Consider the following 14,090-nt stretch of genomic DNA (forward strand, 5'->3'; position numbering starts at 1 on the left):
TTTGCCGACATGTGTTATTCATATTAGACAAACATAGTGCAAGACAAGGAACTATAAAGTTTACTCTATTCTTCTCAGTTCACCGGCCACTTTCTTGCATTTATTTCGGGAGAAACTGATGAATTTACGTGCTGTAAATCCGACTGACAGGACAACATTGCAGCGCCCATCTCATGTTATTATAGATCAAGATTATTTATAAAGGTTTTTAAACGAGCCAGAGTCGGACGCGTTCAGCGCTGTCATCACAATAAGCAGTTTTTCAACTTCATAATGTTTATTTTTTGGTTTCAGATATTTAAATACACATAAGCACGAGTAAAACAATACATTTGGAGTTTGTAAAACACACTGATGTCTGTGGAAGCAGCAATAACAATCTATTCAAATATAATTTGCCGACATGTGTTATTCATATTAGACAAACATAGTGCAAGACAAGGAACTATAAAGTTTACTCTATTCTTCTCAGTTCACCGGCCACTTTCTTGCATTTATTTCGGGAGAAACTGATGAATTCACGTGCTGTAAATCCGACGGACAACATTGCAGCGCCCATCATGTTATTATAGTTCAAGATTATTTATAAAGGTTTTTAAACGACTAAACACACTCACTTACACGTATGTGAGAATCGGAATATCAGATAGGCTAGTTGATGACATGGTAAGCAAGTTTGTGAATATTTTGAATAAAAAAGGAAAAGCGAAATAAAAGCGACACATCTGTCATACAGTATTATTGTGGCTGCGGTCAATCGCGTGACGCATCGCCATGGAAACATTAACATGGAAACGTTCGCCTTGAAAAAACTCACTTTCTCGTGGCCACGAGTTAGTATCTTGAGGCCACGAGTTACTATCTTGAGGCCACGAGATATACTATCTTGAGGCCACGAGTTACTATCTTGAGGCCACGAGATACTATCTTGAGGCCACGAGTTACTATCTTGAGGCCACAAGATAGTTATAATATTTTTTTTTTGCCAAAGTGGGACTAGGGGGGCTCCGTATTTCTTCAATTGTAAAAAAAAAAAAAGAAAAAAAAAAGATATGGACACACACACACACACACACACACACACAATATCCAAAATAGTCAAAAGTATTGCTAAACAAAGTAATTAATAACTTCTGCCTATATGGAGAACAGCATTATATATTCTTCGGTCATTGTGCTGATCAGTGAGAGATTCTTACTGTTTTAAAAATGACCAAATTAAATACACAATAGTGCAAAAAAAAAAAAAAAAAAAATTATATATATATACATATATATATATTTTTTTTAATTATTATTATTATTATTATTATAAAAAATGTTTGCACTATTGTGTATTTAATTTGGTCATTTTTAAAACAGTAAGAATCTCTCACTGATCAGCACAATGACCGAAGCCCATTCATCAGACCAGATATGATGATAATAATCTGCCATTGTGTCTGATTCTGATTTAAAAAAAACTGATGTAGTAAATAACAAGTAATGAATAATAAACATTCACACTGTACATCAATATGTTTTGATCAATAGAGGAGTAAATGAACTCACCGGTGAAGTGCAGTCTGGTGCTGTTGCTGAGTTTTAGAGGTGTGTGTGTGTTCATACAGTAATAAACTCCTAATTCATCAGCGGTAACATTATTAATAACCAGTCAGACGATGTTTAAATTGCAGTGAATATTTCTTTCTGAATGTTTTATTTGAGTAAAAAGTAGGGGTGTAAATCGGACAGTTAATCACGATACGATACGATATCGATTCTCTCAGGCAGCGATACGATTTTGCCGATACCTCAAAAAAATCTATGATACGATTCGATTCGATTCAGGTCTATATCGATCGATTAATCGATATTTAGATATTATGTGCCAAGTGTACACAAACCAGTTACGTTTATTAACTCACACTAATACATGCAAAAATATATAACATGAAAGTTTAATTAAACTCTTTGAGAATTGCACACCATCTCCCATTTGGGACATTTACAAGTTGTTTGTTACAAGTTTAAAAAATATATATATATATAAAAAAACAACAACATGATATATGAAAATGAACAAGAACGGAGTTATCTGTTTTTGCAAATGAACTCTATAACAGAAGAGTTCATTTGCAAAAACAGATAACTCCCGAACTTCATTTTCGTATAGCCTATCATGTTTTTTTTATATATATATATTGTGCATTTGAATATCAATCAAACTGCATCTGGGTTGTTTTGATTAAGTAATAATAATAATAAAAAAATACTGGTAACTTATAAAACTAAAGTTCATTGGAAGTATTTTTTTATATCTATTTTGTTTTTGTGGCAAAAGCAGATAACTCCACATTTCATGTTTCATTTCAAGTTAAATAAATCCAAATAATTGCTATGATACATAATAAAACACTTGGTTAATCTTTGTAACGTACTCTTCTCAGCTGACATAAACGCCTGTCAAACTTTGTTGTTGTGATTAACGTACACGCAATACAGAGAGCTTTTCCCTCACCACTAACGTGCTGTTTTAGCAAGATTCCGTGAAAGAGTTTCAGCTTTTATTTTCCTTTTACGCCCCGAATAAGATATCACGGGTTCATCAAGTTCGCTGAAATCCATCCTCGATCACTTTTAGTCAGCTTTGACGAAACTCCTCTCAGCTAGCGCGTCTTTTCAAAGTGACAAGCAAGCAGCCTTGTCACCTGACCTGAATACTGCTCACTGATGCGCTAAAACAGACTTTTCGGGGCTTGTCGTTTCTGCTGTAAAACATGAACCCCCGATGCCTTGACAGTGGAAAATACCGGCTTTTGTGACAAAGGGTTCAGTCAATCTTGTCAGGCGTCTATTTCAGCTGAGAAAAGTTACGTGAGGATGTGGAGTGTGTCAAAATAAAGGTACCGTATATCGATATTTTATGTGTGGTATCGATGCATCGTATCGTTAGACGTTTGATCGATGCATCGATTCATATTGATGTATTGTTACACCCCTAGTAAAAAGGCGCTGTTGGATTTGAGGTTGATCGTAGAATCACTGTTGGAGGATCTGGTGTTTTCAGTAAAATCCAATAAACCTCATTTTCATCAAGATCACAGTTTATGGTCACATTTGATCCCAAATCAGTGAGTTGATCTGAGACTGCAGCTCGACAAACAACAGATTAACACTATAATATAAAAAAATGCATCATTACTATTAGCCTACCTGATTAAAATCACAGTGAACCTTTAACATAAAGCCATTAATGGTAAAGTACTAAAGAGTTAATTTAAATATATTCATAACATGTAATAAACTCACAGAAATGAAGCTGAAGGATCTTCATGTTTCTGCTTGAAACTGTTGAATCTGATGAAACCTGGTTGATGAAGTTAGTTCTGCTGCAGCTCTGAACCAGACAGCAGAGGAAGTCAAGTTTGCTCTGACCACATTCTACACACTTTTTTTATTTATTTTTTATATATTTTTTTTATATAACATCTCACAATCATCATTACTTTATTAAGTTATACATGGTAGTAAATTGCTATTTGTCACATAAAGCCAACACACTTTCATGACAACTCATAATAATTTGTATAAGATGCTAAAATCATATGATATACAGTCCAACTTAGATTGTACTAAAACTTGTAGATTTTCTTTTCTTCCTATTACATCCATGGTCAGGTTTAGATTTGAATTTGTATGATTTCATCTTGTGATCCCATGCAAATAATTATGAATTCTCATGAGACTGGGTTTCTGTCTAGTCACACTGTGGAACAGAGAAGAGTTAACAGTTTCTGCCAAGTGATAAAGGTTTGGTGGGTAAACATGGTTCTCTTGGTTCTCTCTGTAGATGACGTTGGCTCCTTCGTTGGCCAGCTCCAAGTCTTTTTCATTGGCCAGCTCCAGGTATCCTTTATTTCCAATTGTCACGCCCAGCCTCCCAATCCCTTCTCCTCTGTTGACTCATCTCCATCGTGCACATTAAGTTATATAAAACAACATTTTAAACATTATAAAATATATATAAAGGTAAATTACTGTGTGCACCTCTCAAACCATGCAGATTAAGAAATTCTTTTTCAGACTACATGTTGTTTCTCTGCATCCATGTTCGTTGTTTTGACCCAAAATGGCGCAGACCTGCTCCAAACTCAACCGGGTCATGTGACACATTACAGTTTCTACTTAAATCTTACTTTAAGAACCCCTAACTTTAAACACCGCAAAGGGCATACATTATAAACATTGGCTTCTGAAAATCACATTTGTTTTTAAATTGAATGAGGTCAAATTGACATTAATTTATAACAAAAACATAAATACACATCTCAACAAAAAACATGTCCTTTGACGAGTTACAAACACACGCATGTCCCTGTGTGTTTCAAGTTTCAAGTTTGGTTTACACATAGCACCATTAAAACAGCAGCAGCTGACCAATGTGCTTTACTAACAGAAGTCAAATACAAAAATAATCATCAAGGAACATTAAAAGCAATGGAAAAATGAGTTTTAAGCAAAGATTTAAAAATCTGTAATGTAGGAGCAAATCTAATGTGAACTGGTAACCGGTTCCAGAGTTTAGGGCCCGCAACAACAAAGGCACGTTCTCCTCTTTGTTTTAATCTGGCTCTGGGAACAGTGAGCAATCTATGACTACCGGAGCGAAGAGCTCAAGAAGGGTTATGAGATAAAAGTTCATATAGATATGAGGGGGCTAAGTTGTTTAGGAACTTAAAAACAAAAACTAGGGTTTTAAACTCCACTCTAAACTGCACAATGCAAATATGCTAACACAGGAGTAATGTGAGTGAATTTACGGAGGCCCAATAAAAGTCTTGCTGACGCATTTTGGACCAACTGGAGACGGGCCAAGGAAGTAGCTTTCATTCCACAATACAGTGAGTAACAGTAGTCTAAATGTGATAAAAAAACAAACATGAATTACTCTTTCAAAGTCTTGAAAAGAGAGAAAAGGCTTAATTTTGGAAAGATGACGGAGATGAAAGAAACAAGATCTAACCACTGAGTTCACTTGCTTGTCAAGTTTCAAGTCAAGTTTTTGACAAGAATTTTGGCTTGAGATGTGACATGATGATCATTAACCAACTTTGTGGGAATGCCACTAGGGGGACCAGAAAATTTAATTTCTGTTTTCTTTTCGTTTAGATTGAGAAAATTTGATGACATCCAGATTTTTACATCCTCCAAACACTCCGGGCCCAGGATGATGTTGCCTGAGCGTTTAAGGGGAAAATAAATCTGGGTGTCATCAGCGTAGCAATGAAAAGGCACCATGCTTTTGGAAAATAGAGCCCAGAGGGAGCATATAAAGAGGAAAAGGGGTAGGACCCAGTATAGATCCCAGCGGGACAGTTTCTCTCTCTCTCTCTCTCTCTCTCTCTCTCTCTCTCTCTCTCTCTCTCTCCAGAATGAGGATGTACAATAAACAAAACCACAAAACATACTTTCCCAATCACATGCTCATCTAGTCTGACAACAATCCTGAGTTTATCCTCCCATCAGACGTCAGAGAATATCAGCCTCAGTCTCTCAGAGCTTGTTCAGTCTGTCAGGATGAAAACAAGAGAGAGAAACTGTGAGGAAGATCTTTCTGGATTTAGCCCAGATATGAAAAAGAAAACAGGTAATTTATTGTTGTAGAAGATTCATTTTTGTTTTTTAATAATTTTATCACAAAATTTAGCACTGTTGTTTTCAATTCTCTCTCTTTCATTTTCTTCTGTAGGTCAGAATGAGGATGTTGCTGGATATTCTGCGTTCTTGCTCTGCTCTTACAGTGATAATAAACCCATTGATTACCCATTGAAAGACAGTTAGCATTCCTGAAAGTAAACATGGTACAAAAAGTAAGACTTTGTATGGACGTTTGAATATACAGGTGCGCAGGAGTGGAATAAGTTGCCATTGGACAGTAGCCTAAGGTTTTAACGGATAATGTTGGTTTTAGTATAAGAGTGAAGAGATTGTTTTTAGATAGAATGGCTTAATATGGAGATGTGTGTGTGTGTGTGTGTGTGTGTGTGTGTGTGTGTGTGTGTGTGTGTGTGTGTGTGTGTGTGTGTGTGTGTGTGTGTGTGTGTGTGTTTTGTTTTGTGATAGCTGTGTGTGTGTGTGTGTGTGTCAAGGTTTTTTTTCTTCACTGTCTCCTCTGGCTTGCTTAGTTGGGGACACTGAATATTAATATTCAACAGTATTATTGATCTGACTGAACTGATCCTGTTGTTTGAGAACTGAACTGAGCTGGAAGATGACTTTTTTTTTTTTTTTTTTTTTTTTGCAGAACTGCTTTATAGATGAAAATAACTAATTTAATAATTGATTATCTTTACAATGGAACTACTTGTACTCTAGTTTCTCCTCCCATCAGTCTCCTCCTCCCATCAGTCTCTTCCTCCTCCCATCAGATCGTCAGGGAATATCAACCTCAGTCTCTCAGCTCTTGTTCAGTCTGTCAGGATGAAAACAAGAGAGAGGAACTGTGAGGAAGATCTTTCTGGACTGAGGTCAGATATGAAAAAGAAACAGGTAATGTCTGTTGTAGAAGATTCATTTGTTAATTCATTTTTGAAAACCATTTTTAAAAGCCAGGCTGTATTTCCTTGTTAAATTCAATTCTCTCTCTTTCATTTTTTTCTCTGTAGGTCAGAGAAGATGTCACTGGAAGCTCTGCATTCTTGTCCTGCTCTTACAGTGTTAATAAACTAAAGTCAAGACATGACAGTATATTAAAGACTCAGTGACAGCAGGAATATATGAGACATCATTCAGAGAAATGTTTCAGTTGAGGATCAGGATCCAGAACACAGTGTTTTCTCAGAGGAGTTTAAGAAAGAAGCTTCACTCAGATACTCATGTAAGTCTGAGAACATTTACTCATTTACTGCTGTTCATTTCACTAATACTGGATCAATCGTCACATCAGACAGAAGGATGAGTATAGCATCCTGCTGAAAAGACCAGCTTATTTTTATTATTATACGTCAAACTTGATTATATTTCAGTGAAACTAGCACAATATTTTGTACACAATATTTGGTTAACTACAGTTAAAACATGTTAATTGGTTTACTATACATGGTAAAAAAAAAAAAAAAAAACTGCAAATGTTTTTAAATAATCAAATAAACATTTACTGTAAATAAATTTGTTTTTATGCAATTAAAAACTATGAATTATCAGATAATTTAGGCAGTAAAAACAGTACAAGGACATTACACATCACATAATTATGATTATTATTATTTTTTTATAAATAATTCTTACCAGTATAAAGTACATCAGTGTGTTTTGTGTGATATTTTATGTAATTTAATACATGTTTATTGCATTATTTTAGTGTGTTACCCTGATGGTTTTTTGAATTTCTGTTTGAACCGTGCACCTTCTATATGAGTATTACCATGTTTTATTAATAGGCCATTTCTATTGTGCCTCCTGTATTATTATGGTGGTTATTGCAGTTTTTAAGGTAAAGGCCGATTTTAAAAGTTAAAGTAGGCATATTAAGTTAAAGTAAGTAGCCTGTTCATGATAAGGTTGGCATCCTGAAAAACTGGAACATTTTCACTGCATTTTTTACTGTAAATTTAACGAGATATATATATATTTTTTAACAGTCTAGTCTAACCAATGAAAATGATAAATAAAACACTTTTAAAATAAAATAAAATAAAATATAAAGATAAAATAAAAAGCTTTTGTCGTATATTTTATTGATGAATTAATGTGTATATGTGACAGACAGATGATTAGAGATTCAATGACTAAGATCAGAAATATTATGATATTAATAATGGTGAAAATTCAGCAGAAGATCAGGAGTCTGGATTATAGGCTACCGAAGTAAATTTAAGATGAACGAATATCTGCGTATGTCTGACCATTCACGTGATGTCTGTAGACGTCAATAACGTCTGATGTCATACGCAGAACGCTTGGCATACGGAAGCTGAAGAGCAACGATACTTTCTGTTGAAAAAGTAGTATTTCACCCTAATTAAAAAAGTATTTTATGCAATATAGTCAAATAAAACATATACTGATAATATTGGTCCACCATGATAATCAGGTATGTTTGTTGAGTGCAGAATGAAATTCTATTTGGACACGTGTCGTACTTCTCAGCATGAAGGCCTGGTGTAACGTTAGCTTGTTGCTCGTGTTTGTCCTGCTGTGTTTTGGTTCTCTAATGCTTTATCTAAACTAGAATTAAAAAGGAAATATTTTAAGTGTTGTTAAAACATTAAACATGAATTGGTTAATTAATGATATAAAGTTTGTATGCATAGTTTATCTGATGTAACTATTATTTTGATTAAGAGCAGTTAGCATTAGCATTTTATTTATTTATTTGGTACATATGCAGGGAGTTTTATTTGATAGTAGTTTTATTTGTAGTGAATTCAAGGTTTTACCAATAGGATAAGAAGGGTAAAGTTGTCCCCTTAAAAACATTTACTGCCAGTTTGTATTTAGAGATTAATTTAGTGACATCAGTGATCAGTAATAAAACTCAGAATGGGAGGGACACCCTATCCCATCTTACATCTTACCTTTATTATGTGTTTTATGTGGGAATCAAACTCATGACTTTAGTGTTTGTACCGTACTATTCAAGTTGAACCAAAGGAAGTTAAATAAACTTGTTTTTTCTGTTTCTGCAGTAAATTTAAGATGAACGAATATCTGCGCATGTCTGATCATTCACGTGATTTCAGTTGACGTCACTTACGTCTGATGTCATGACGTAGAACGCTTGGCCAACGGAAGCTGAAGAGCTACGATACTTTCTGTTGTAAACAGTAGTATTTCACCCTGATTAAAAAAGTATTTTTAAGCAATATAGTCAAATTAAATATATATTGATAATATTGGTCCACCATGATAATCAGGTATGTTTGCTGAAAGCAGAATGAAACGCTATTTGCACACACGTGTACTGTAGATGAAGGCCTGGTTTAGCTTGTTGCTCGTGTTCGTGTTTATCCTGCTATGTTTCAGCAGTGAAGGCCTGATAAGGCTGAAGGCTAAATAAATGCTTTATTTTAACTAAAAGTAAAAAGGAAATATTTAAAGTGTTGTTAAAACATTGAATTGGTTCATTAATGAATATAAAGCTTATATGCATGGTTTATCTGCTTGTAACTATTATCTGGATTAAGTGGTTAGCAGTTAGCATTAGCTGTTTGAACTGGTGTGCAGGGAGTTTTAGTTGATAGTGGTTTGATTTGAAGTAAATTCAAGGGTTTACCAATAGGGTCAGAAGGGTAAAGTTGTCCCCTTAAGAACATTTACTGCCAGTTTGTATTTAGAGATTAATTTAGTGACGTCAGTGATCAGTAATAAAACAAAGTATGGGAGGGACACCCTATCCTATCTTACTATCTGACCTTTATTATGTGTGTTATGTGGGAATCAAACTCATGACTTTAGTGTTTGTACCGTACTATTCAAGTTGAACCAAATGAAGTTAAATAAACTTGTTTTTTCTGTTTCTGCAGTTGCGGCTTCATCTGTGTGTTTGCGCTGATAAACAAAGGTGAGCATCTGAACAAACTACATTTGAAAGATGAATTACTGCCACTGACTGTTAAAGTTACAGTTATAATTGACAATCTGCACAGAATGTTATAAGAACTTCTGCAATATTATAATCCAGCTGGAAAACTTCCCGTGAAATGTCTTTTGCTGGTGTGTCGGTATCTTTAATGTCCTGATGTAGCTTTAACAGCATCAATAGTGCAATACTTAGTTTATAATCAGATTATAGTCACTTAATTAGTCAGGCCCAGCATTAATGTAGTTATTAAAAAGACAACATAAAAGACGTGTTCCTCCTCAGCAGAATTCAATTCAACCATCAGTTTTCACACTTTCATTTAAAAATAATCATCTACACACTGTAAATTAAAGATTTATTGTGAACTTTAGATTCATTGAACAAAATGGGAGTTTTCACAAGTGCACTGAAATCAGTGAGCTTGAGTTAAACTGACTGACAGCTTCTGTTATCATAAAGGGAGAGTGCAGTGCTCACTTTGTGTCATTTATTCACAAGAAAACGTATTGGTTTTATGAGACTTTGTGAGTACTTCATACTTCACCTTACAGTTTATTTTTAAACTTAGTGATTTTATCATGTTTAATATTAATTCAAAAGTGAAACTTGAAAAAATATTACAGAAAATGGTTAATTTGACCCAATAAACGCTCCTCTGCCCTTATCTCAGGTTATAGTGGGAATTAATGTCTTTTTTATTATTAAATAAGTGTTTTCTATCAAATGTTGGATTTCCTACATCTTACAACATTCGGTTTTACAAATGGGGACAATCTCAGGATGAAGAAATAATGTTTTTGGTTATCACATTGAAAATAACATTTGAACTACTGGAAAAATGTTGCGTGTGTGTGTGTGTCCAATTACACACACTGTGTTTCTTATTCCAACGTTCCCATTAGATTCAAGTCTTTATTGCAACCAACAAAACTGGTGTTTGCAAAAGTGTGATAATTGCATTAAAAATATAAATACAACATTAAAAAGTCAACCATTGATGGTTTTGTGTTGAAGAACAGAATGACAACTAACAGTTCACTGGGAATACCCAAGCTGGCTTATTGAAAACCAGGAAGTAACCGTGAATATAGTCAATAACAGTTTGTGTTGTTTCAGTGTCTCTGCAGGAAACAGTAGAGGCTGTTATTGGTGGTTCTGTTCTCCTGCCGTGTTCTTCCACTAAAGTTTTTAAACTTCAAGATATTAATGTGTTTTGGAGACACAATGGCGTGATTGTGTGTGATATAATTCCCAGCAGTCGTTCACTAGAGAAACAGGATCCAGAGTATAAGAACAGAACTGAAACTTTTCCAGAGGAGTATGAGAGAGGAAACTTCTCCATCAAACTCAACAAACTTATTTCTGCTGATGCTGGAGAATACACTTGCCTCATCTCACACTCATCTGAACAACCTACTGTACAGCTGATCATCAACGGTTTGTGAAACTGAATAGTGCATAACGTTTTTAATTTAAAGTTGGTTGCTTTAAAATTTAAATACTGCAAGGAAATGATCCATATTTAATGTTCACTAGTGATGTTTCAGTCTGAATGCTGCTGCATAGACTTTATCTTTATCACTGTGAGGTAATGTTTTCTCTGAAACTTTTTTTTAGATTCAACACCAGAAAGAGTAACCATATCGACTGAAGAAGAAAACCGAGGAGAGACAGATCTAAACAGTGTGGAGACATCATCGCCTTCGCTCTCGGTTGTCATTACATCTGTAATTATAGTTATAGGTATAGTTATAGGTTTACTTGGCGGATAAGAAAGAACTCAAGCAGTCGTAGACACAACATGAGTTCAGACACTCATGAGGTTGCACACATGAATCCGTAATAGCTGATAATAATGATAAAGCATTTGGTAAGTGACACAACTGTATAACTGTAACAGCAGCAACTGTAACAGCAGAGTCAGTGGAGGAGGCTGATGCTTTCATTTTGCTGCCACAACTGTTAGATAGAAATAGTAAGAAATAATCATAAAAGTGTGTAAAGGATTTGGTTGAATAACAGAGAACAGAATATAATCATGTAGATTGAGTGAGTGTGTGTTGCTGTATTTCCTGCTGATCACATTAAGCCTATAACAGTTTTATTGTACAGCTGTTAGGATGGATTTTGGAAAACAGCATTCTTCCTTTCATTCGTCCGTTCATACGCATTTCTCATATCTGGCACTGAGCTAGAAATATGCTAATATGCTAAAAATTTAAATAATCACATAAAAAAAATCTAAATTGACTAAGTCCTAATTTTGATAAAGAAGTCAAAAGTGCTGCACCTCAAACCATCAGATTAATCTGTGCAGAAAAGTGAAGTGACTCACAACTCTAGTATTTACCAGAACTTAATGTTCTTCCACAAGTATTTTATTCTGCAACTGATAAAGGACCAAACGTTGCATATTCTTGCCTTGACTATTTTTTTTAAATATTTTGTACCCTTTATGATTATCACTTTGAAGTAAAGTGCTTTTACTAGTGTGTATAAAGTGTGCTACTGTGCCTTGTATTTCCACTTATATTTACATTCTGATGTAAAATACTGTTTTGTTTTATTCTTGCCTTATGCACTCTTGCATTCTTATTAACAGAATGAGATCCTGAAAAGTTGCATTTTTGGCTAAATTTAAAAGACAAGTGAGTCTCAATATGTTGCTGTCTTAACAATTATGTAAACATTCATCTTGAAAATATTGTTTTATTTGCTGGAACTGAATTGTTACATTTTTAATGTACTTCAGTATTCTCAGGTATAAACAGAGGAAACAAGGAGCATAGATTCATTGTATTTGCATGATCTCATGATGTTCAAGACCCAATAAATTGTTTTGATGAAATAATGCGTCTGTCAGAATTGTTTGGATATTTACAATCTTATACTTTCTACTAACACCAAATGTTTTGCATTTACATTTATAAATTTGCATGACGCTTTTATCCAAAGTGTGAAAGCAGAAATGTGGTTTCTGTTTAATACAAAAAAAAAAAAAAAAAAAACGCATCAGTGGTACATTAGTTTAGTTTGGTTCACACATTTAGATAAAACTCAGTGTCTGAACGCCAGTGTCTCCTCATCAACACTAACCCCTTCCTGACGCTTGGTGTGTTTTGGGCAGTTCACTGGGACTCTTTGAGGGACCTGTGAGGGTCTGAATGTTCTCTAAGGCCCCAGCTGTATCTCAGCACCAGAACATCACAATACACACATGGGATTGGGCTTTTCTCATGTGTGTGTATGACAAACATCCTGATGCTCAGAGTTTCCACATCAACACCACTCCTTATGAGTAAATGTAACACATCATATACTGGCATCAGGTCACAGCTCTGCAAACTATTGAAGAACTATCAAACTGAATGCCTATGTGTGTTTCAGAAACGGTATGATGATTAGACATCAAAGTATTTTGACCATATACTGTACTGCAAAACACACTACAAAATGCAATAATACATTCAATACAAAAGTCAAAAAGAAGAGAAATACAAACCTGTCAGTCGGGTTTGTGCGTTCCTGTCATGATAAAAGTAAACAGTGAAATAGGACAATAATATCAACTCTGAATAACATTTATACAATAAAGCAAATCATTGTGCACCTTTTTTGCCTGTTCTGTCTCAGTATTTTATCAAACTTTTTTATATTTTTTATATTTGCATAAATGTCTCTGTCAGTTTCTCTGTAGATCAGAATGAGGATGTAACTGGTAATAATAAACAAAACCAAGACATGACGGTGTATATGGGACACACTGTACCTGCGCACTCACTCACACATCTAGTCTGACAATCCTGAATCTCTGAATCTCTCCTCCCATCAGAGAATACAGTCTCTTATTGTACAGTCTTACTTTTGAGCTCATTTGAAAGGCAAATATGGAAAGGTCAGGCTGTATTTCCCTGTTCTTTTCAGTTCTCTTGTTTATTGTACTCTGTGGGTTATGATCAGGATGTCACTGGAAGTTCTGCAATCTTGTCCTGCTGTTACAGTGATGATAAACTAAAGTCAAGACATAATAATGTATTAATATTAATAATAGGATGTCACTGGCGTTAAGACCGCATTTAAAAGCATCCACAGTCCTCAGAGATGGTCAGGAGAGCGTTCCACAGTCTGGGAATGGCTGAACAGAAAGCCCAATCTCCCATACGGCGTTACCATAAAGACACTGTGTGTGAGGAGAGAGACCTTTACTCAATCCTGAGTGAAACAGGGAGCAGCGCTGTTCTTTATTAAGACTCAATGGCAGAGGGAATATAAGACATCATTCAGAGAAATGTTGAAGTGAAACAGGTGAAGTAAAGACTGCTACTGTTTATGACGTTCAGAATGTCCTTCACTATTCAAAACATGTCCTCACTAGTTAAACCTGTTAAACACCAGTTAGTGAGCCGGATCTCACTATAGTTAAAGTAAATTATAAACAGTTCAGATCATGTTTCTATTTAAATCTGATCACTATCACTTACAAAACATGAGATCATTTAACCTGAAGGACATCTTATCCCGATTA

At 34.8% G+C, this 14,090-nt stretch overlaps 1 protein-coding gene across 2 annotated transcripts; it reads left to right on the top strand.

Moving 5' to 3' along the window:
* Positions 1-5,525: 5,525 nt before the first annotated feature.
* On the top strand, positions 5,526-11,504 carry LOC311295323 (uncharacterized protein). 2 transcript variants are annotated; one of them, XM_084416646.1, is made up of 6 exons: positions 5,526-5,629; positions 5,732-6,531; positions 6,648-6,859; positions 9,507-9,544; positions 10,821-11,002; positions 11,183-11,504. In XM_084416646.1, the coding sequence occupies exons 3-6, from the start codon at positions 6,779-6,781 to the stop codon at positions 11,335-11,337; spliced, it is 456 nt and encodes a 151-aa protein (XP_084272772.1). In that variant the 5' UTR covers positions 5,526-5,629; positions 5,732-6,531; positions 6,648-6,778; the 3' UTR covers positions 11,338-11,504. The 2 variants fall into 2 exon arrangements, with proteins under 2 accessions (XP_084272772.1, XP_084272773.1); XM_084416647.1 differs by having other exon boundaries at positions 5,732-6,509.
* The last annotated feature ends 2,586 nt before the right edge of the window (positions 11,505-14,090 follow it).

This window comes from Rutilus rutilus, assembly GCF_951802725.1.
Source record: "Rutilus rutilus genome assembly, chromosome: 8".
In the NCBI taxonomy this organism is placed as follows: domain Eukaryota; kingdom Metazoa; phylum Chordata; class Actinopteri; order Cypriniformes; family Leuciscidae; genus Rutilus; species Rutilus rutilus.